The sequence below is a fragment of the Zeugodacus cucurbitae genome, chromosome X (genome assembly GCF_028554725.1).
Source record: "Zeugodacus cucurbitae isolate PBARC_wt_2022May chromosome X, idZeuCucr1.2, whole genome shotgun sequence".
In the NCBI taxonomy this organism is placed as follows: domain Eukaryota; kingdom Metazoa; phylum Arthropoda; class Insecta; order Diptera; family Tephritidae; genus Zeugodacus; species Zeugodacus cucurbitae.
In genome coordinates, this window is record NC_071672.1 from 27629612 (window position 1) to 27654320 (window position 24709).

A 24709-nucleotide genomic window follows, 5' to 3' on the forward strand; every position below is an offset into this window, starting at 1 on the left:
TGTATGTATGTAGTTACATATACATATGTTAATATATGTTATATGCGAATGGCATTTAATATGTGTACATATAATTGAGATATCAGTATGCTTGTTTGGTATTTTTGCTGGGAAAGATTCCTATTTGTTTTTGTTTTTTTCTTCATAAATACATAAGTGTAGCAATAAATACATGTATGTACATATACATATCTAGTATAATGCACTGTGAAGCGCATCTTTATATATTTGTATGTGTACATGAAATACAAGTATATAGATGCGCTTGAATCTGCGTTTCTAAATTGTACTTACTAACAACGGATTTGCATATCTTAAACAGTTGTATTAATTTGTGTATATATGTATATGTGCGTCAATTTATAAAAGTGTTTCTAATTATATTTTGTATTTGATTCGGTGGCACTTGTTGTAGTTCTTTTGTACTTTTAATACCACAATAATATTATCTATGGGTTTGTCAGATCAATCTATGCATGTCTACATATTCGGACAGTTGAAACCCAGGAGAGGAAATCTCAGCACGTTTGACAGATTCGTGCTTAAGCAAGAAATTTTGTGTATATATATATAACTAACATAATATTCGTGATAACCACTTCAAAGGGCATCATACGACAAATACATTTTTATAACGTGAGATAGAGAAGTTGGAGATTGACTCCATCCATCCTTAGAGCAGTTTTTGCTCAGTACTTATGTTTACGATAAGATGATATAATGAAGTCAACATGCTGGATCAATCAATTATTATCAATTATATGCGGTATTGTTAAACATATATGAGACTCAAACTCAAGCTCAAGCTCAAGTACGTACTTCCTGTTATGTCTACATATAATTCAATCCGTTAACCGACCATTTTAATGACTTTATGAGCAACCGTTCGGTATAAAAGTTGTACAAGATATTGCGCGAATAAAAAGCAACCTAATTTATAAAAACTCATTCAAAAATTCAAACATTTTTTGAGCTCAATATCGCTGGCAAATAATTTCTGAATACATGTTTGAATGCTTTCATTGTTTGCACCCTTCGAAATATATATGTATGTATGTGTATCACTTCATGAAAAAAAATATTTGTTATTTTCCAGAAATATTTATTATAACTAGAATGATAACTCTGATATAAAGATGGAAGATGTTGGAAGATCTACTGTTAAATATAAATAGTCAAATAGTACATATGTATATACAAATGTAAAATGCTAAACTTGCAGTTTAATTTGTCACACTGTTACTATGTTAAACGCGGGCACTGTATTGCTTAAATACGATCCGAAATTGACTTAAACTATTGCAGTAAGCAGTTCTAGCGTATTTGTATTATGTTCCTACAACCGCAGAGTATATTTATACAACCGGTTGACATTATTAATTATATAAAGAGAGCGAAGAACAAAGAGTAAATTCTTCCCACATGTATTATGCACTAATAGAGAAGGCACATTGTTAACCCGTAGGTTTGTGGCTTTCCCATTCTAAACAAACTCATATCATATACCTTAGCATAAAACAAGTATTCAAATAATATACTTTTCTTTCTTACAATAGATTTCTAGTTTCATACTCATTGCAATAGTTGAAAATATCTGTTCTCTTCTAGTAGCGAGCTCAACGATGTGGTCATGTCGTTGATGATCATATTGTTGCTGGGATGTGTTGAACTGCTAACAGCTTGCTGTGCATTTTGATCGTAATCAGTTCTTTCTTTGTCTTGATTGCTATTTGTGGCGAAATTGTTAGTCTCTAACCAGTTTTGGCAATTCTGCACATATTCAAGTGTGCGTTGGTATGTATCCAGACGCATGCCGCCATTGGTGATCGATGCACCATTTGGGATATAGGGCACATTTTGCTCAGTATTTCTACTATTACCACGCAATTCAGTAGTTGTTGCCGCAACTGTTGTGATTGCTGTTGTTGTGGTTGGAAAGTTGTTTACGAAATGTCCGACTGCTGGGCCTGCTTGAGTTTGATTGGCTGATATGGACTGCATGGTCATAGTTGTGGTGGTCACAGCCGCTTGTGTTGTAGTATTTCCTGGCATTATAACTTTAGTTGATGGATTTGGCTGGCGTGTTTCCAATATAGGTGACATTTGGGATTGACTGATATCGCCACACTGTATTTCGACAACAGGTAATTTGTTGACTGGCTCACTCAATGCGGGTAAAGCTGTTTCTGGAACTTGCTGCTGCATTGGTTGTAGAGGGTTGTCAGTATCATGTACTCGGTAAAATAGGTTATTAATGACTGGTGCAGTGCCAAGTGTTGTGGGCTGCTCAGTGCAGGCTTTTGGAATATCATCGGCTTTCGCTTCCGGTAAACTGGTCATTGAAGAATCGACGCAAATAGCTACATTTTCTTGCTGTGGTTGTGGTTGCTGTTGGTGTTGAAGGAATTGCGCATGTTGTTGGTGCTCATACTGTTGTGGTAAATTTGAATTCAGTACTCGAGCATGATTATTCAAATTCTCCATACAGAAGTAGTTAATCGACAAATGATGATGTTCACATTGTTGTTGCGGCTGTTGATGCTGATGAAACGGACCGGCTAAGTTCGTAGTGTCATTCGCAGAGTTATTATAAGAAGAGCTATATTCCATATCTTGTGGCTCTATTAATTGTGAGTTGGCACGGTAGTAGTTGAATGCTGGATTCTGAGCTTGAGCACTACGCATTTCATAATTGGGATTTGGGTGTGCACTTCCCGTGGTCGCCACACAATAGCCGGATGAGGGAGACATCATGCGACACATTGCTGTTTGGTTTTGTGACATGCATGATAAAGCTGGGCTGTTGGGGAACATTTTGGGAGAAGATAATGGGCACGCTGCTTTCGCAACATCACTTTCTACTAATGGGAGCGCATGTGTTTGCTTTAACGTACTATCAACGTTTAATGGATTTGCGATTTCTTTCGGTTTCGTTTGTAATGGCTGTTGGTTTGCTGGCTCCTGTTGTTGCGTTGGGTATGGTTTATCGGCTACTTGATTGAGATATATGAGCATTTCATCTGGTAATACCAATTTGTTTTCTATAAGCTCATCTTCTTCAACTTCATCTAGATTTACTCTTTCATTCGGATGATGTTCCCGAGATGAAGCTATAGGTTGCTCTCCAACGCAATTTGTTGCTTTCAATTTATCTTGGCCATCTTCTATTTCTATACCATTAGTTGCGCAACTTCTGATAGACATTTCAAATGGAACAACTGGAATGTATGACTGTGGTGGGGTCGAACACCGATTGTTTTCTGTGCGTATAGGCTCAGATTGACGGCGCCTTGAGTGTCCTTGTGAAGATTTCATTGTTGAACATGAATTGGAAATATCATTTTCTTCAATGAGATGTGGAAATGAAATGTTTGGTATGGAATTGCGACCACGGTCGCGGGGTGGATTTTTGTGTTGATAATTTGTGCTGTGAAGACGCTGCAAACGTGACGATATCAAATGCGAGGATGGTGGTGGTGGCAAACTGTTATTGTTTCCATTGCTTCCGTTCAATTTCATCATACTATTGCACAGGGTATTATCAGCAACGCACGTTGAATTGCTTGACATCAAATTCTTAGCAGTGCCATTGTCATTGGAGAGAGTATTACTAATATTGCTGTTAGAGTTGGTATTCGAGTTATTATTACCATTGTAATTGCTACTGCAACCGCCCAAAATACTAGAAGTCACATTCGAAAGTTGGCTTGAACGCCGTGAACAGCCCGGTGAAATAGGGTCATAGAGCGACCCTGCGTTATACGTTGGTCTCATGGTAGATATGGAAGACACCTGAGAAGATTGGCTACTGCGCCTACTTTGCATACTGCAATAGTACGTGCTAGCGTTTGAATTTTGACTATCACGTCTTAAAAATTGTTGTTGTTGCAAACGGGTCTGAAGTTCTGTCGTATGACTTCCTCCTATTTTGGACATGTAATCTGTGCTCGGTGGCGACATTGGAGAATTTGTTGGCTCCATTTTCAAATTATTTATTCTTTGATTTAGTTCGCCAATTCCTATGCCAACATTTCGACGTGTTTCAGGAATGTTCGATAACATCACCGAACCCAAATTAATACCTTTTGCCTGTAATCGACTCCGAAGACGTTGTCGCGACAATGTTCCACCAAGTACACCGCTTGCACCACCTCCGCCTCCCATTCCACTACTTATATTTCCGCAACTACCATTTCCGGCGTTCACCTCTCCACCGATGCTTACCATAGCGCGCAAAACATATGGCAACTCTTCAACTTCCAAATCTTCATCATAGTCCCAACCCTCATCAAGTGGTGTCACAGAGCTTAATTGAAATTCGTCAGCTGCATAGCTGGATCCTGAAGCAGATTTAACGTTGTCACGCATATTAACGGTCGATCGTAATTGTGATGTCTGCACCAATAACTGATTTCCATCCGTGCCATTTGGGCTGTGCTCCGGTGAATTAGCATCAGATTCCGATTTGATGCTTGGGCTGGAAATACTGTTTGTTTTGCCCGAGTGCATGTCGTCGCTGCGTGGGCTAGAATCGATTTGAGGATGATTCTGACTTTGAAATTGTCTATGCAACGAAGACTTCAATCCATTTGAGCCAAGAGCACTGCTGGTAATACCATGGCCATCCAAGCCACTGTTATCGTCTTCGTTAGAAGAGCCCTTGTGTTTTTTGCTTGCATAAAAATCGGCACCATGTACTGTTTTCACGTGTTTACGTAAAGAACTAGGATCGGTATAGCGTTTGGTACATCCTGGCGCTTTACATATATATGGTTTCTATGGAAAGTAAGATGACATGAATATTAATGTAAATATTTGCAGACATACATTTATATGTGAAGTTCAAATTGTTTTTGAAATTGCTGTAACATTTATGTAATATATATTCTTTATAATATAACTTACCTCATTGCTGTGAGTGCGATTTTGATGCTTAGCGCGATCACTTGCATTGCTAAAGGCCTTACTGCAACCAGGATACTCACAGGTATAAGGCTTCTCACCTGTATGCGAACGTAGATGGGTTTTGAGATTCTCAAGACGGGAGTATGCCTTGCAGCAACCTTCGAACTAATTTAAAAAATAAACAATACACGAATACGTTAATTTAAAAATAAAGTTTATGATCGAACTACTGTGAGACAGCCAATGACATTAAATTGCATTAATTTTGACTACAATCCAAAACTCCTATCAGCGAACTATTATGAATGAGTTCTATGAATTTTATTTTTATAAAACGTACCGTGCATTTATGCGGCTTTTCTCCAGTATGTCTTCGCATATGCACTACTAGCATATATTGCGCCTTGAAAGGCTTTTCGCCCCGCGAACATTCAATCCAACGGCATACGAATGCTTTTTTGTTGGTCTGTACATGATCATTGTTAATGTGTTTCACTAACTCTTCCTGGGTGACGAACTCTATACCGCAATCACGCCAATGACAATTGGTTTCAATAAAATCGCCAGGTTCATCCTTTATATCGGTTGTATCGACAATGGGGCACTCGTAGTCGCTGTGTGGTGTTGTTGTCGTTGTTGTATTACACTGTACATTATTAGAGCTGGGTATCAGTGGACTCTTGATATTTTTGCAACGTTGTTGCCGACGTAGGAGCGCATTTGATGACGCACTATCCGCTTCGACTTGTGCCACGCCACTTGATGTTGAAGTCGGCTGTTCCGGCTTACTTTTGTTGATTAAAGCCACGTCTTCGTAGTGCTATAGGAAAACGACAAGATACGAGGATATGTAGCAAATAAAAATTAAGCGTAATTAAGAGGAATAATGTATTTCATCTATTTTATAGAAAGCTCCAAAATGCTTACATTCTTCCGGTTTAATATATGTTCGTTTGAGATGCTATTCGGGGTTGTCGTATTTACTATGTCACTAACATTATTTCTATTGATTGGTGGAATTCCGTCAGAGTTGCTTGTGCTTCCTACACCATTGTTCGCAACTGTTGCTGCAACAGCAGCTGCGGCGGCTGCCGCCGATTGTAGTGGGTGCATGTGTCCCATAGCAAACATGCTGGCAGCTGCGGCTTGATGTGATGGCATAGGATGCAATAGACCAGCACTAGCGCGTAGTAAATGGGCCTGTAGCTGTTGCAAATGAGGAACGGGGCTAATGGTGCCCGCTGATAAGTGACCATAGGATCCACTAGCTGTACTGCTGGAGCGCGAACCGTTCATAATTGTGGCCAATGAGTTTGGCGAGAATCGTATCATTGAATTTATGTCAAAGGAATCCGAATATGGCGAGGAGGAAAGTGCACGCTTCCGACTAATGCTGGCACGTATACTTCCCGCTCGTGAACTATTCAGTCGGGATCCATCAACGCTAAAATGAAAGTCCGTACTTGTTAAGGAATTGGCAGCTGCTGCTGCCGCTGCCGCCGTTGCTGGATGTAACTCACCCAGGGAACTAACAGCACGAGCACCTAAATAATCACCAGAGTTCAGGGTTAGCCCTGTTAAATGAAATGTTGAAGGACAGCCTGTGTATGGATCTGCAAAATGAGAAACAAATATGTAAATAAGAGTGTAAAGAGTGTTAAATATTTTGGAACGTCTGTTCGTCATTATAAAAAAGAAAAAGACTGAAATTAACAAAATATGTCCACAAGTTTAATTTTTTATCAAAACGAAACATCTTTCATAACTTTATCAGAATTTAAAGGGTTACCTATCGAACTAATTCACTTTGGAATATATAAATCGAGCACCAATGGAGACATTAGATTAAAATTTTGCACAAATATTGCTTTGGAGGTGTGACATCGCTCATTTAAAAATTGCCGTTATACCGTATATATCGATTAATATGTGGGATATCTTAGCAGTATAGGAAAAAGTAAGCATATAATTTGTGATATAATGTAGCTTGGTGGCGAGAATAAATGTAATTGGTCCAGGATTTACCCAAACCCCCATGTACTATTTCTATATATAATAATTTTCGTTGTTCTAGTGGACGTTATGCCTAATATATGTATATATCAAATTGCGTGTTATCTTTAAATTCTTAATTAAGAAATTCAGTTTTATACGTACCATGGAAGGATGCTGTAGGACTGGTACGTTGGAGTGAGTACAAATGTTCCATATAGCTGGGAATTCTATAGGCTGGATGAAAATCGTGCGGTTGAGCTGTAGGAGGTGGCCCAGCACCGTGATTGTTATGATGTGGGAGAGAGTGATGGTGTGCGCTAGCAGCCATGCTCGTGACGTCCAGAGACAATTGCACGTTACTGCTCTCTCCAGCATTGCACTCATTCCCGCCACTATTTTGGCCATTGCAGCCGCTAGTGCAATTTATGTTTTTGGAATTAACTGAGTTCGTAGTGGGTAGTGGCGGTGGAGGGGGCAGCACAGTTGCTGCAGCAGCTACTGCAGCTACTCGTCGCGAAGCGAGAAATTGTAGATCTGAATAGGTGCTGAAATACAAAGAAATTGTGAAATAAAACAATAAAATATAAAAAATATTCTGGAAACATGCAAATATAAAATATATTGTATAACTAGCAGACCCGGCCACACGTTGTTGCGGCTAAGGTATACATTAAATTAAGTTGGTCCAATCTTGGCTTCGGCGACGATATTGATTACTCGAGGTCGATTTATGTTACGCAGCATGATGACAACTCACACTACTTTTAATTGCAAAGTGAGTGGTGATAGTACAGACAATTTTAAATAGTTTGAGATAATTGACTCCTTCATCCTGGTTTGTAGCTGTCTCAACTCTCCTGAACCTAAATTCTAAATTGTCGCATTAAGATCATCGATATCTTTGTTTTTTTTTACCACCAATAAAGGTCATTCAATCAGTCATTTATGGTTATCATATTGAAGTTTCATGTCAGAAAAACTTCTCTTTCGAGTCAATGAAGTGACAGAAATCTGTTGGAAATGTTATTAATCCATCGAGGTGTCAACTGCGACCCTACCATTTCCAACCGCTTCTACAATCGCAATTTGATATTGTTGCAAAAACACTCATATGTTAGTTGTTAATTGGTGATTCTTTATGTGTCGCCACAAATTAAATGATTTTAGGCATGCGATTAGCCCGCCAGTAACAATTGATCCAGGAATAATTGGAAGAGTCTGGCGTAAATCATCTACTAACAGAATCCTGGCTCCACCAAAAACGTTCATCGACAATCAAGATCTTTTAAAGTCCTGTGCAGTACCTCCAGCGACTTCTTGAATATTTGGAAAATCGTCGTTATAGCGCTATGGCGATTTTGCCGACTGGTGTTTCGTTCATTTACAATTTAGGAGTAATTTCAAGGCCGAATGTGCCGTTTGTTTGCCTACTAACAGGTGCCAAGTTGCGCCTATTCCCATTAACCTTGGTGGTGAAAATGAGTGAAATTGGTTCTGGAATTACATCAGCCCTCATATACTATATATGATAATTTTCTATTAGACTCTATGCCGAATATATAGGTGAAATTGTGTGTTTTCTTAATAAAATTACATCAATAAATTGCGAAAGTATAAAATGTTCGGTTGGACTTGAACTTAGCCTTTCCTTATTTGTTACAAATTGTTTTGAGCTATCGACACAACCTTATGCAATTGAACAATAACAAAAATATTTTAACAAATCAACAATGACAACTTTCAAAATATTATTTTTTTGTTTTCTCTTTTTATATTTTTCTTGTCAACTCGAATGAAATTCTCTTATTATTATCTTCCTCGCAATTTTTCCATATTTGCTCACTCTCTAATCTTTTCCTGGCCTTCCACGAATACTTCAAGACTAAAATTAGCCAGATCGGTTTGGCCGTTCTCGACTTTTTGCGAGACTAACGAACAGGAATTAATTCTTTTATTATATTTATGTAACTGTAACGTTGTGGAGACGATTAATTTGAATAAAAACTATCCTATCATCTAAGTTGGACCAAATTACATATACAGAGGTAGTCAAAATTATTTACACATCGGACGTTTTTTTTTACAAGTTTCACACAAAAATCTTTCGCTTGTTGTCGCAGGGTAACAAAATGATATGTTGTTGTAAACCTTGATCTATTCCCGTGCGAATGAAGTCGGTTTGGCAAAAATAGCTAGAAATATGGCGGAGAAATAAGCAAATGAACTGAAGACTCGGAGTAATCAAAAGTATTTACACACAACATGAACTCTATTATCCTGTTCTTATTTAATGATAACTATAAAATTTTAATGTTCAGTATAAAATCCTATTCTAAGGCGATAAATTCATAATTGGTTACATTACCATTGGCATCAATACCGGCCTGCTTTATGGCCGAATTGATTCAACACAATTGTGCGGTAAGTTAACAGTTAATTTAGACCAAATGTCAATAATTTCGGCGTTTTCGGTTATTATATCAATTGTCCTGTGATATTTAACGAAAGACCAAACATTTTGACTAAAGTTTTGGTCAGGGCTGTGCAGAGGTCAACTTGATTTGCTTCATTTAAAACTTTTGTAGGTAAAGATCCTTTATGAAATGGAGCATTGTCCTGTTGTAAAATGTAGCCAATAGCTGGAAAAGGCCGACGGACCACTACAATGGCATGGTCATGTGAATTCTGCTATATCCGGATAATTTAGGGTCCCTAAATTAGTACCAAATCTTCAAAACAGAAGTAAGGAAAATTTCCGAAAAAAATTTCAAAAAATCATAATGTCACTCCCGACTCCATTTAGCGTCTAAACTGCATTATTCTTCTTTTCACGTGGTAAATGCATAAACCGTTTACTAAAGAAGCCCTGGAACTAAAATTCGGCCTTATCTGCCCACGACAGGCTTTAGGATGCATTTTAAGGCAAATGAGAGGCATATCGCTTTTTTGGTTTCGGAAGTGGTCAACTTTATGCACAACGTAGGTATTTATGTTACTATTTTTAAATGTCCTTAACAGTGTAGCATCATTGACTGTTCATGCAAAATGCTGATTCGATGGTGCTGCAATATTAACAGGACTAATTGTGGGATTTTGTATGACAGTTCCTACTAATCTTCTGCATTCTCTTTAAGTTATCTCAGGTTTCCGTCCAGTTCTCTTTAAAGTATCCTTGCAATTGTTCGTCTCCTTCTTTTTAATAACATTATAAACAGTATTCCATCAAATTCTATAAATTTTAACTAACTCCGAAGCCGAAACCCGAGTCTTAAACTTAGTAACAGTCTCCAATCTAGTTATAGTCCTCAATTCCACTGGTCTCGGCATTTTATTTACCAAATTTTATATTTTAAGGCTGAGTTAGGTGGTTATGAATGCAATAGAATCCAATTACTACTCTTGCCTAAACCAAATCCAAGGATAAAGGCTAAATCGCCGTGTGTAAATACTTTTGACGCAAAAAAAATTTGTGTAAATACTTTTGACTACTGCGAGTCTGTAGTTCATTTGCTTATATCTCCGCCATATTTCTAGCTATTCGTGTCAAACTGTTTTTTTTCTCTCAGGAATAGATCAAGGTTTATAACAACATAGCATTTTGTTACCCTGCGACAACAACAACTACAAGCAAAAGCTTTATGTGTGAAACTTGTAAAAAAGCGTCCGATGTGTAAATAATTTTGACTACCTCTGTATATGTCAACTTTCATGAATATCAGTTGACTCGTTTTTGAGTTCATTCGGAACATACACACGGACACTGGATTTTTATATTCTCGCAACCTGTTGCACAGAGTATAATAGTTTTGTTCACATAACGGTTGTTTGTGTCACCAAGAAATATAAGAGTTAGATATGGGGTTATATATACATAAATGATCAGGATGACGAGTGGATTTGAAATCCGGATGTCTGTCCGTCCGTCTGTCCGTGCAAGCGATAACTTGAGTAAAAATTAAGATATCTTAATGAAACTTGGAACACATGTTCCTTGGCACCCTGAAATGGGCAAAATCGGTCCACTGCCACGCCCACAAAATGGTGGAAACCGAAAACCTATACAGTGTCATAACTAAGCCATATATAAAGTTTGGAACATAGGATCCCATTAGGGAGGGGCACATTTGGATGTAATTGTTTTGGAAAAGTGGGCGTGACCCCGCCTGTAGCTGCACTGAGATTTTTTTACAAAATGGAAAATGGGCGTGGCGTCGCCCACTTATGGGTGAAAAACCATATCTCAAGAACTACTCGACAGATTTCAATGAAATTCGGTATATAATATTTTCTTGACACCTTCATGAGACTGGTGGAATATGAGCGAAATCGGTTTACAACTACGTTTACTTCCCATATAACTCAATTTTGAATCCTTCTGATTCGTTCACTTTATAATGTATACATAAGGAACTGATAAAGAGAGCGAAATAAAACTTTACACAAATACTGTATTTGAGCCGTGACATCACTTGAGGAAAAATCGTCAAAATAGAACCATGACTTTTCAAGGCCCCTGATATCAAACATGAAGAACTAAGTGCCTAAGGGTAATTTTTCACCGAGAATATAGGTAAATCTCTAAATAAATTGCGAGAGTATAAAATGTTCGGTTACACCCGAACTTAGCCTTTCCTTGCTTGTTATTATTTAAAAATATATATTTAACTAGGAGACCGCTCCGGCTTCGCACGGGTTTAAACATACATTTCAAAAGTTATAAGGTTTTACACACTTATATACACTCTCCCAGACATATGCATGCACTTTCCCTTTTCTTGCGTGGGTTCATTTTAAAAAAGTAAAATGAGGAAAATTCGAACAAGAAATTATATTTTATTTGCAATGAGCTAAAACTTGATTACGGCCTTTAGTCTTTGGTGTCCGTTGTCTTTTTCTCTGATTATGAAGGCGTTGGGAACGCTCAGACCTCGACGCCCTAGTGTGAGCTTGTATATTCTTCAAGCCGCTTCGTACTCGACTCTCAAGCGCATACTTGGCAGGTTTTGAAATTTTGATAAGCAAGCAGCTGCGAGCACTCGTACACGACTATCTGGCACGCGATTGTGATGCGAAGAGAATGACTTGCGGGACTTTCAATATTTCAATTTCAGATTAAGATTCTCCATCACGTAGTCTTTTTGAACTATTTCTTTTGGGAACTATTTCCAGAAAGTTGAGATCCTAACTATAAATATAAATATAGCCTACTATGGATTATTAATCCCCTTCTGGATCCTTAGATTATTAATCTTTAACTAATTATAATTTATATACACATATACTTGCAAAGACAATTAATAAATATGCGAGTAGATAAGATTTTTTGTAAAACAGGCTGTGGTCGCATTCTCTAGAGATATTTTTATTTGATTTATGTTGAGTATGTTTGTTTACGATTATACTGGAATTCCATTTCAGCAGCTCTACTACCGGGGTTTCATTGCACCCTTACAATAATGGTAAGATAATAGGAAGGCAACCCTTTGGTTAAAACCGTTTGTTATATTGTTGACTTTCCTTTTTGCTTCCTAATGAAATTGTAATGGTTTCCTTTTATAGCCCTTAATTTTTAATACAGTAACACTGCATCTAATCCACAATTCTACTAATATTTGTTGTGGTCTTTCCAATTATGTACCATGGTTATAATAAAAAAATTGTACTAACTTGTTTTATGAAATACAATTAAAATTACTTTTCTAACCCCTTTATTAATTGCTTTTTGAACTATCTTTCAGTGCAATTTTAAACTGAGTACAGAATTTATACTTTGAAGAATAATATTGCACTATAATTTGGTCTTACTGAAGATATTAACTATAATTAAGCAGATAAAAGATTTGACTATAATTAAGCACCAATTGAAGCTTGGACACTTCAAAACATTTGCTCAAATATGATGATACTAGCGGACCACTCCGGCTTCGCACAGGTTTAAACAAACATTTCAAAAGTCAAACCATTTTACACACAATGTTCTGTATGTACTTTGCCGTTTCTTGCGTGGGGTCATTTAAAAAAAGTAAAATAAGGAAAATTCGAACATGAAATTATATTTTATTTGCAATGAGCTAAAACTTGATTACGACCTATAATCTTTGGTGTCCGATGTCTTTTTCTCTGATTATGAAGGTGTTGGGAACGCTCAGAGTTCGAAGCCCTAATGCGAGCTTGTATATTTCTAATATAATGTTTTGTTCTTCAAGTCGCTCCGTACTCGACTCTCAAGCGCATACTTGGCAGGTTTTGAAATTGTGTTAAGCAAGCAGCTGCGAACACTCGTTACTCGACTATCTGGCACTCGATTGTGATGCGAAGAGAATGACTTGCAGGACGATTTTCAGTTTCAGATTAAGCTTCGTTTTAACCCCCTCACCTGGGAACTATTTCCAGAAAGTTGAGATTCTAGCAATAAATATAGCCTATGTTACTCGGGGTGAATGTAGCTTTCCAATGGTGAAAGAATTTTTGAAATCGGCACAGTAGTTTTTGAGTTCATTCATTACAATCATATATACAAATCTTTCCTCTTTATAATAGCAGTATAGATAAGAAAAAACAGTATGGTAAACGAATTCGGCTTTAATAGGGTCATAAAATAAAAATTGCCCTTAGAATGCTAATAAATGCGAAGCTCTTACTATATGATTATGGTTATGAATGTTAATCCTTAGTTGGACTCGGTACGCCATTTTAAATGTTACATTACGTTATTAGAGGAACGTGCATATAACTATGTATGTATACACTACAAACGAATTATTGCAAATATTACTGTCTTTGCAAGAAAATCATGTCAGGTGCTACCATAAAATGAGAAGTTTCAATAGTCGCCTGGAATTTTGAATTTTGCTTGAATTCATGTGAGATCTTGCGTAAACATTTAAAGATTCAATTTTAAGCATTGCTTGCGGATATGAGCAAAGAATTTTATTTGGCGTGGTGTGTGGTCGCGCATTTAAATTCCTAATTATATGCCAAATCAACTATTTCATTAGGAACAAATTTGTATACACATAAACCATATCAAGACTGAATTATTTTGTTTGCATCAATCTGTACGATTCAAAAATAAAAACAAAGAAAACGACGACTTTCATTTAAAATAGTTATTTTATCGAATTAAATTAACTTGTACTTTGGTCGTGAAAATTTAGATTCCTTTGCCTTAAAGGCATCTACAGCTAATAGGCGCAATTGTTATAAGAAACTCATACAATTCGTGTAACAGAAACATTTTTCACATTTTTAGTGGCACACTATGCATTATAAGAAAAACATCTCCTCTGAATTTTTTGGAATAATATTTTACTAATATGTTTACCAAGCTTCATCAAGAAAGGAAATATAGCAAAAGGTATAAACATCAAGATATAGACAAAGTGGCTGGCCACTCAGTTGCCTAAGAAAATTAGTCGATAGCTATGCAAAATTTTGTTTGTCTGGATGATACTATACTCACGCTAGTATGCCGTAAACAATTGGGGTGTAAATTGAGATACAAATATAAGTACATGAATGCTAATCATATTATTGTAATAAATTGAGTTCTTTATTGATCCCAACAGTATATGTTGGCGTAATAATAGCCGTTATTTGTTCTTCGAAAACACTTTCTATATTTTTTAAAATTGCAAGGTATGCTTCTTAGCGCCTACATTTTGTGAACACGCAGTAGTGACCCATATATGTATACTTTTATCCAAACAAAATTAGAGCGCACCCAATGAAAAAGAAATAGATCTTCGACCATTTAAAGGAGAATAAAATTTATAAACATAATTGCAGAATTCAGATTAAAATGAAATGTCTAAAGTACCAGTAGAGCTATGCAATTAGTACTAAGTACGATTGTGGAAAAGGCAAACGGTTTTTGCAAATACACTTAAGCCCGCTATCTACCATCAAAGCTATCTTCGAATTGATTGATAATCGATTTGGTATCTTTGTATCTCATATATAGAAATTGTAAAGAAATTTAGTGAGTATGGAGTTTGAAACTATAATAATTTATAGATATATATAATATATAGTGGAACTTCTCTAACTCGAATCACCATAATCCACAAAAAAACGTAGAGTTAGAAAGACTTCGAGTTATAGAATTTTCATTAAAACATACAATTGTTCAAAAAGCTGTAAAATATAGATATATTCACAGTTTTGTTTATTTACTTCGCATAAAGCTATATGTACATAAATACTTTAAAACATGTATTCTGTAAATTTGTTTGTTTCAGTTTGCTATTGTTTGGCTCTTGACGTCTGTATCACATGCCTTTGTGACATGATTTATGCAATCCATAAATGTGATATCATATTTCTTGTTCACGTCCATACGATCTATATCGTAGAACACTCTCTCTATAGGGACTACCCTGGTCGAAAAGTTCGATTTATGGAAGGAAATTTTTATGAAATTTCACTTCTATTGCCAATTCAGGAGTTCGAGTTATGGAGACCTTCGAGTTATAAAAGTTTGAGTTATGGAAGATCCACTGTATATTACAATCAACTTACAACATTCATTCTAAATGATGATTTAAATAACTTATTTTCATGACAACTATGTGGTTTAGCATTAGAATCACACATTGACCGATGTATTCGGTATAAAATCAGGTGGACATGGACAACAATAATACTTGCTACTACTATTTCTAAAATACATATATTAAACATTGACTGATAAACCAATAAAAAGTCAACAAGAAGTGTGAAAATCATTATACAACAGCAAACGCTCACAAATTTGAATCACTTTGTGTTTAGGGTGATTGAATTTAGGAAATAGTTCTTATTATTTATACATAACCAATTAAATTATACATTTTAATTATATTGCTTAAATATATTTTTCCAGCTAACAAAAAAACCGACATCTTCTTCTTCTTGACTGGCGTAGACACCGCTTACGCGGTTATAGCCGAGTCCAAAACAGCGCGCCACGTATCCCTCCTTCTGGCAGTTTGGCGCCAATTGGTTATACCAAGCGAAGCCAGGTCCCTCTCCACCTGGTCCTTCCATCGGAGTGGAGGTCTCCCTCTTCCTCGGCTTCCACCAGCGGGTACTGCATCGAATACTTTCAGAGCTGAAGCACTTTCATCCATACGAACAACATGACCTACCCAGCGTATCCGCAAAACCTTTCTCTCGAAAACTCCTAGTGCCGTCTCATCGGATGTTGACATCGTCCACGCTTCTGCACCGTAAAGTAGGACGGAAATGATGAGAGACTTGTAGAGTTTGGTTTTTGTTCGTCGAGAGAGGACTTTACTTTTCAATTGCCTACTTAGTCCATAGTAACACCTGTTGGCAAGAGTGATTCTGCGTTGGATTTCCAGGCTGGCATTGTTATTGCTGTTAATGTTGGTTCCCAGGAAGGCGAAACTATCTACAACCTCAAAGTTATGACTATCAACAGTGACGTGGGAGCCAAGACGCGAATGCGCTCACTGTTTGTTTGACGACAGGAGATATTTCGTCTTGTCCTCGTTCACCACCAGAGCCATACGCTTCGCTTCCTTATCCAGTCTGGAAAAAGCAGAACTAACTGCGCGGGTGTTGTTTCCAATGATATCGATATCATCGGCGTACGCCAGTAGCTGTACACTCTTATAGAAGATTGTACCTTCTCTATTTAGCTCTTCAGCTCGTATTATTTTCTCCAGCATCAGAAATCACACGAGAGTGAGTCACCTTGTCTGAAACCTCGTCTGGTATCGAACGGCTCGGAGAGGTCCTTCCCGATCCTGACGGAGCTTTTGGTGTTGCTCAACGTCAGCTTACACAGCCGTATTAGTGTTGCGGGGATACCAAATTCAGACATCGCGGCATAAAGGTATCACCTTTTCGTGCTGTCGAAAGCAGCTTTAAAGTCGACAAAGAGATGGTGCGTATCGATCCTATTTTCACGGGTCTTCTCCAAAATTTGGCGCATGGAGAATATCTGGTCAGTTGTTGATTTTCCAGGTCTAAAGCCACACTGATAAGGTCCAATCAGTTTGTTAACGGTGGGCTTTAATCTTTCACACAATACGCTCGACAGAACCTTATACGCGATGTTGAGGAGGCTTATCCCACGGTAATTGGCGAAAATTGTGGGGTCTCCCTTTTTGTGTATTGGGCAGAGTACACTGAGATTCAAATCGTCAGGCATGCTTTCTTCCTACCATATTCTGCAAAGAAGCTGATGCATGCACCTTATCAGCTCTTCGCTGCCGTATTTAAATAGCTCGGCCTGTAATCCATCGGCTCCCGCCGCATTATTGTTCTTCAAGCGGGTAATTGCTATTCGAATTTCTTCACGGTCGGGCAATGGAACATCTGCTCCATCGTCGTCGATTGGGGAATAGGGTTCGCCATCTCCTGGTGTTATACTTTAACTGCCATTCAGCAGGCTGGAGAAGTGTTCCCTCCACAAACTCAGTATACTCTGGTCATCAATAACTAGATCACCTCTGAGGGTCCTACAGGAGTGTGCTCCGGTCTTGAAACATTTAGTTAGTCGCCGGACCTTTTCGTAAAATTTTCGAGCATTACCCCTGTCGGCCAGCTTGTCAAGCTCTTCATACTCACAGAAAATCGTTCGGCTGTCGGTTGTGATTGCAGCTTCTCGATGTCGAACCTTCCTTGTGTTTGTTGATGTGTGCGCTTTTCTACACAGAGGCGGGTGCGTATCTTAGCTGCTACAAGATAGTGGTCCGAGTCGATGTTGGGACCACGAAGCGTACGCACATCAAAAACACTGGAGACATGTCGTCCAATCTATCACAACATGATTGATCTGGTTGCGAGTGATTCGATTCGGGGACAGACAAGTAGCTTGATGGATTTTCTTATGCTGGAATCTAGTACTACAGACGACCATATTTCGGCATATATTTGTAAAAAACCAAAGATAATTGCGATAATGGTCAAAGCTAAGAAATTCGTTCACAAAATATACGGCTGAATCACCAACTTCACAACTAATATTTACATATACACATCATTACGGTTATATTTTGTTTCTCAAAGAAAAACAATTCACTATAATTGCCATTATATTAAATTAATAACACTTTTCACAAAATATATTTTCACGTTCAAACACCATTTATGAAGCATGGTTTCTAATATGGGTTTTCTCATTATAGGTATTATTAAAATGATTGGAAATGTATGTTATATTTGATTTAATATAAACATTGTTGATTGCAGTTGGTGACACAATCAAATCTAGAGCTAACCGCTTTCATTGAATATCATTGTCAAGCTTTTCAAGATACCAAGCTTTGGTTTTCAAAGATGATATAATATTTCACATTTCACCGATTTAGTTAACTGGCCAACAAATAAACAAAATATTCTAATTTCAGAACGTTTGAATGTGTCGCGACTCTGATTTTAATTTCTGCAAATTCTAATTACTGAAGGTTTAAATTTGTGAGCATCTACTGTACTTGTATTAAGTATACGGGCTAGGAGAAGAAAAAGCTACATAATTTCTGTTAAATATCTTACTGATATTTTTGTTATACATTTTGCAGTTCCGATGATATTGTGTACCCAGCCTCCGAAATAAACCTTTTGAGCTCTTTAGTACACTTTCGAATCATCTCTTGCCATTAGTGCTCAAGAGATTTGGTGATCGGGTAAGTGTATCTAATATATGATAGTGTATGTATTGTTAAGTGAAAGAATCTGTGGGAATTTGAAATAGCCTACCAATTGATGTTCGTTCATTTATGCTGGCAAACAATAACTTAAAAAACAAGTAAGGAAGGGCTAAGTTCGGGTGTAACCGAACATTTTACACTCTCGCAATTTATTTATTTAACTTTATTTATATTATATAATACACAATTTGACCCACATATTCGTCATATATATTGTATAAAGTCCATTGAAAGTTGGAAACCATAATATTAGGTTAGAAGCACCGAGGTCTTCGTGTTCGATATATGGGGCCTTAAAAACTTATGGTCCGATTTCGGCGATTTTTAGAATGGAGCTGCCACACTATTAACATAGTATTTGTGCAAAGTTCTGCACCGATATCTTCACTAATGCTTACTTTATATATTGTAAAGTAAACGATTCAGATCTTCTTTAAAGTTCTGGTATATAGGAAGAAGGCGTGGTTGTGAAGCGATTTGGCCTATTTTCACAACATATCATTGGGATGTAAGGAAACTATTACAAACCAAGTTTCATGGAAATCGGTCGAGTAGTTCCTGAGATATGGTTTTTGACCCATAAGTGGGCGACGCCTCGCCCATTTTCCATTTTGTAAAAAAATCTGAGTGCAGCTTTCATCTACCATTTCTTATGTGAAATTTAGTGTTTCTGACGTTTTTCGTTAGTGAGTTAACCCACTTTTAGCAATTTTCAACTTAACTTTGTATGGGAGGTGGGCGTGGTTATGATCACATTTCTTTCATTTTTGGACTGTATTAGGAAGTGGCTAAAAAACGACTACAGAAAGTTTGGTTTATATAGCTCTATTGGTTTGCGAGATATGTACAAAAAACTTAGTAGGGGGCGGGGCCACGCCCACTCCCCAAAAAAATTACATCCAAATATGCCCCTTCATAGTGCGATCCTTCATAGCAAATTTTATTTCATTAGCTTTATTTATGGCTTAGTTATTGCACTTTATGTGTTTTCGGTTTTCGCCATTTTGTGGGCGTAGCAGTGGTCCGATTTTGCTCATTTTCGAAAGCAACCTTCCTATGGTGCCAAGAAATAAGTGTGCCAAGTTTCATCAAGATATCTTAATTTTTACTCAAGTTACAGCTTGCACAGACGGACGGACAGACAGACATTCGGATTTGAACTCCACTCTTCACCCTGATCAATTTGGTATATATAACCCTATATCTAACTCGTTTAGTTTTGGGTGTTACAAACAACCGTTATGTGAACAAAACTATAATACTCTCTTTAGCAACATTTCTTGCGAGAGTATAAAAAAAAAAAAAAAATAAAAATAACGTTTTTAAATTTGGCACGCTTATTGCTCGACATCCCAGGGTGCTTGGTGTAGCAGAAACGGACCATTGATAAGCAAAACATTAAAAGTGTATATATATCATATATCAGTCATCAAATTTGGTTCAGACACCCACAGTAAGAGAGACATCTGAGGCTTTTGTGTTTAATTATTTTAAAATAGTAGCCTTCATTTCGCCCACTAATATGTTTAATATATATCTATATTATTCGACTTAGAGGAAATATTATTTGTAACATTTTATTTCATGACTAGAAAATAGTATTATGGTTAAAACTTTTGAAAGTACCGTAACTGTATAACGAATATAATAAATTAATAAATTCAATTAACGGTACGGATGATACAGATAATTTACTTGCTATAATTACTTATGTACTTACCTCGATAATTCGACAGATCTTGCGCTAATAGGCCATATACATATGTTTTTTTAATAGTTTTTTACTCGCCTTAGCTGTATTTGATGCATTCTATAAGATCGGCTTTATATATTATATTGTATGTATTAGAAATGGACAATATCGGATCATAACAAATACTAAATTCGATATTGCTATATTTTCGTCAGATATAATATACAGGTAAATGTACTTATTAGCTGCCTTCGATATATAATATTACTTTTCTCCTAGCTATGCCTGAGGTCTGCTCTCCTGTCAAATAAAGTTACAATATACAAGAGAGTGCTAGATTTCCTATACTAGATGTTTTTGATTATGTGAGTCTATATGTTGTTTATTTCATTTGTATTGTGCCATGTTGTGTTAAATTGAATACAGCTATTATAACTAGTATCACTTTGGGTATTTAATGCGAGATTAAATAAAATAATAATTTCTACATGCTTTTAAAATGAATAACCTAGTTTAGAAAGAACATATATGTATATGCTATTACATATCTTACAAGAATTATAATTTTCGTTATAAAAATTATTGATAATGTACAAAATGCGATAACTATATCTATATCAAAAGTTAATATTCATAAATAAAAAACTATTCTAAACATTACATGTTCGATACTTATGTATATTAAAACGTTGAATTACTGTATGTATGTATACACATGTGAGGCACGTTTGTAAAATGTGTTTATGTGGATGCAAATACATACAAATGAATATGATGTTTTGTGCTGAGTCGTTGAAGTCAGGGTAAATGTATTGCTATAGAACTAACAAGAACAAGAAAGTGCGAAGGATTTGCAGTCTTACGATGAATTTTGAACGGTATGTGTCACGAACCATGCTTTTGCATACGAATTTGCCTCCGTTTTTACATTTGTAATTCGATCGTTCATCTTTACATGTTTACATTCTGCATTGCATTCATTTAGAATAACGGTGTTCAATATAAGAATTAAAGACTTACATATATAGAGTTGAACTTCCCTAACTCGAATCACCATAAGCCACAAAAAAACTACTAGTTTGAAAGACTTCTGTATTACGGAAGGTAATTTGTATGAAATTTGACTTCTATTCCAGTTCAAGAGTGGGAGTTATGGAGAACTACGAGTTATAGACGTTCGAGTTATGGAAGTTCAACTGTATTATAATAACAATATATAATTATATGTTTATCACATGAAATAAAGTATACTTGTTCCTAGAAAACATAAGGCATAAGGCAGGCAGTACAAAATGTCATTTGGCAGGTGGTGTCGCTTTATTGAACATTTGGTATAGTATGTTCAATTCGATACACAGCACCTACTGACTTCATTAGATGTTATGAAAGACAGCTAGAACTTTATAGAACTCTCAGAAATTCGGTGAGTACAAATGACGAATACTAAATATGTACTTATACTACAAATGTTTACAAATTCATTGCAGACATCACATACCATGATATAATAAATGACTGTATGTCATATAAAGCTCCAAATATCTAAGAAGTAGTTTGATAAGTTGTGATTTTCGATTAAAATACTGTGACCCCGCTTCAAATATTTTTTTTTTTAATTTGTCAATACATACATGAAAAATCTGGATACATCTGGAATTTAATTCAAACCTACTAAACATTATATGTACGTGCATAAATTGGCGCCTACCGCCATGAGTGCGTACAACTACCGGAATATTTTAACCATAAATGCACCTTAACTAAAGTAGATTAAAGAAAAAAATAATAATTTTAGTATTCTTCAAAACGCAGTTAACAACAGTGGATAAACATTTTTGAGAATATCTGTTTAATGCAACTGGCAACACTGATTAAATTGGTGCAAAGAAAACTAACTTCCTCAACTGCAGCTTCCTAAAAATATTTAACAATAATTAAATCGCAATTATTGCAAAGCGAGTGTATATATTTATATTATGTAAATAATACAAAAATTAAAATTAGATTTAAAAAATCTGTCTTGTTAAAACAGTAAACCCGGGTATGTTCCAATTTGGAATTCAGTATTGATATACATATTTTACAATCTGAAGAGAAATCAATAATATATACCAAAAATTATTCAAAATATAACAATAACTTAGGCTGGAACAGAAGCACTGCTTTAAATTTTTGGCCGATTCTTTATGCTTCTTTCGCATGTGACTTAAATCAATGTTTTATTTTTTACTTTTTATCATTTTTTTAAAGCTTAAAATGACAAGTCTTCTGTTCATCTTTCAAAGCATAATTTGATTCATATTTCATTGAACCAAACACTCCTCGCGTTAATAATATAAGGTATATCAAAAATAAATTCATTATTTTTGGATAAAATTAAAGGTTCTATTTAGGGTATAGAATGATTTGATTTGGATCAAATATGCAACGTTCTGTTTGACAACTTGTTGAGATTTCGAAGATAAAATCACAGTTTAATGAAACACAAGTCTTCTATTATTGAGCAAAACTGGGCGCTTCAGGACGGGGCTATTGTTAACGGTAGAGGTTCGAATTAAGTTTAGTATCTCCAAATAAGTTACTTCTGTCAAACCCACTAAACTTATAGCACAATTTTCCTGACCGTCAAGCCTTGCTGGGCCATGGTTTGCGTCTGGTAACCGCGAATTGGCAACAATCGTTTTTGCTTGAAGTTTTCTTTACTGAACCACTTTTTGTTGACGAAAAGTGGTCGGATTCGGAAATGAAACGATTTTATTGCGATTCACAGATGTAAATTTGGTGCATGAGGTTTTGTGTAAACTACTCTGTACATACATATGTACTATATATTTCATTGCGTTGAAAATTAACAAACCAAAAACGGTTAAATACTGAGTTGATTTGTACTCTATAAAAAGCAACTGCCGAAACACAAAAATCAATGTATTTTTCTTGCTTACCGGTTTAAATGTTGTAATCTAATATATACAGTGTTGTTGAAACAGCGATAATATTTGGGAGATATTCCAAATACTTATATGGAGACAATGTTCAGTTTATATTTCTGTATTCCGCTTCTTGTTCATATCGGAAAACTAAAAATACCGTTATTATAAAACAAGTGTATTGTAGGTAAAATAAGCATCTGCAATGTAGTGACAGTTATTTCAAGCGTGTCTTTTTGTAAGTGTTTCAAATCAAATGGGTTTTTTTACCATTTTTGTTAGAACTTATGTTGCGCTTATGTTAACACTAAATTCACTTTAGAAGCTTGCTGGGTCGGGGAATGCTTTCTTTATACTGACTATATGTATTTTCTTCGATCCCAATTATTTTTTAAATTAATGTGTTACAGTTGAACTCTTATATATTCATGCATATATGTTCGATTTAGAAAAATAAGTTTAAATTACTTACGCCAATGGGAAGTAAGTTGGTAATGTGTAGGCATCCATCCCTTTTTATTGCAGTCATGCGACTAATTGTTTTTTGGAAATATGTTTTGTAAATGAATATGCTGGCTGCTATGTGAAGGAATGTTTTCGTTGTATATCGTGATAAATGCTTATACGTGGATTATAAAATGTTGTTTTCAGCAATATCAAGTTGGCAAATTTTTACACACACACTATGTCTGTAGAAATTCAATTATTTAAAAGGCACTTTCAATTCCGTTAGTTTCGCAGAAATATCAGAACATTATTTCGTATTTCGTTCACAAGAAATCACATACTTTTATACACACAACTACATTTTAGTTATTTAATTAATTAAAATAAATTATTATGAATGAAATAACACTTGTGAGCACTTTTATGTGTGATGTAAGTGCGTACGTACGCGTCTATGAGCGAACGCGCTTTGCCGGCGGTTAAACACTTTTTGAATTGCGGTTTATTCGTTGCTTTACACTTATGTTTTGTATTTGACTTGTATATATTCTAACTTTCTTTCCATATAATTAAGTAAGTATTTTAGTGTACTAAAAAATTATATGTATTTTGCTTTGTTTTCCGTTGTTTTATTTGCATATATTGTAGATCTCTATATAGTACGAGCATATTAATATATCACAATATTTACTAGCAGATTTTGATATGTGTGTATGAAGCGTTTTCAATTTAAATAAAGTGCTACATAATAAATATGAAAGCGTTGCGTACGTATAGGTATTTGAATATGCCTACATATGTATATATATATATATATATATGTATGGTTGTTGTATGTGACAAAAGTGGATAATCTAAGCGCGTGCGTGCACCTTTTACTTGTGTTATAATCGTACTGAATATCAGGAAGTCGGGCATGGATGCAAGCGCAAACAACTTGTATCTGCAATATTTGCTTACTTTAGCTAGAGCAGAGACGATTTCAAGCATGAACACACGTTCGAAATAACAGCGGTAGCAATACTACACAGCGTACGGCGAAAAACCAACAACAAGAACATCAGTGTTAATGTATGAAAGAC

At 35.9% G+C, this 24709-nt stretch overlaps 1 protein-coding gene across 2 annotated transcripts; it reads right to left on the reverse strand.

Moving 5' to 3' along the window:
• Window positions 1-24709, reverse strand: LOC105220272 (transcriptional activator cubitus interruptus). 2 transcript variants are annotated; one of them, XM_011196706.3, is made up of 6 exons: window positions 23653-24709; window positions 7063-7445; window positions 5833-6518; window positions 5246-5725; window positions 4906-5070; window positions 1-4776 (listed from the first exon to the last, which is right to left on the reverse strand). In XM_011196706.3, exons 1-6 carry the CDS (start codon window positions 23688-23690, stop codon window positions 1573-1575), a joined length of 4956 nt encoding a protein of 1651 aa, XP_011195008.1. In that variant the 5' UTR covers window positions 23691-24709; the 3' UTR covers window positions 1-1572. The 2 variants fall into 2 exon arrangements, with proteins under 2 accessions (XP_011195008.1, XP_054091444.1); XM_054235469.1 differs by lacking the exon at window positions 23653-24709 and adding an exon at window positions 23196-23632.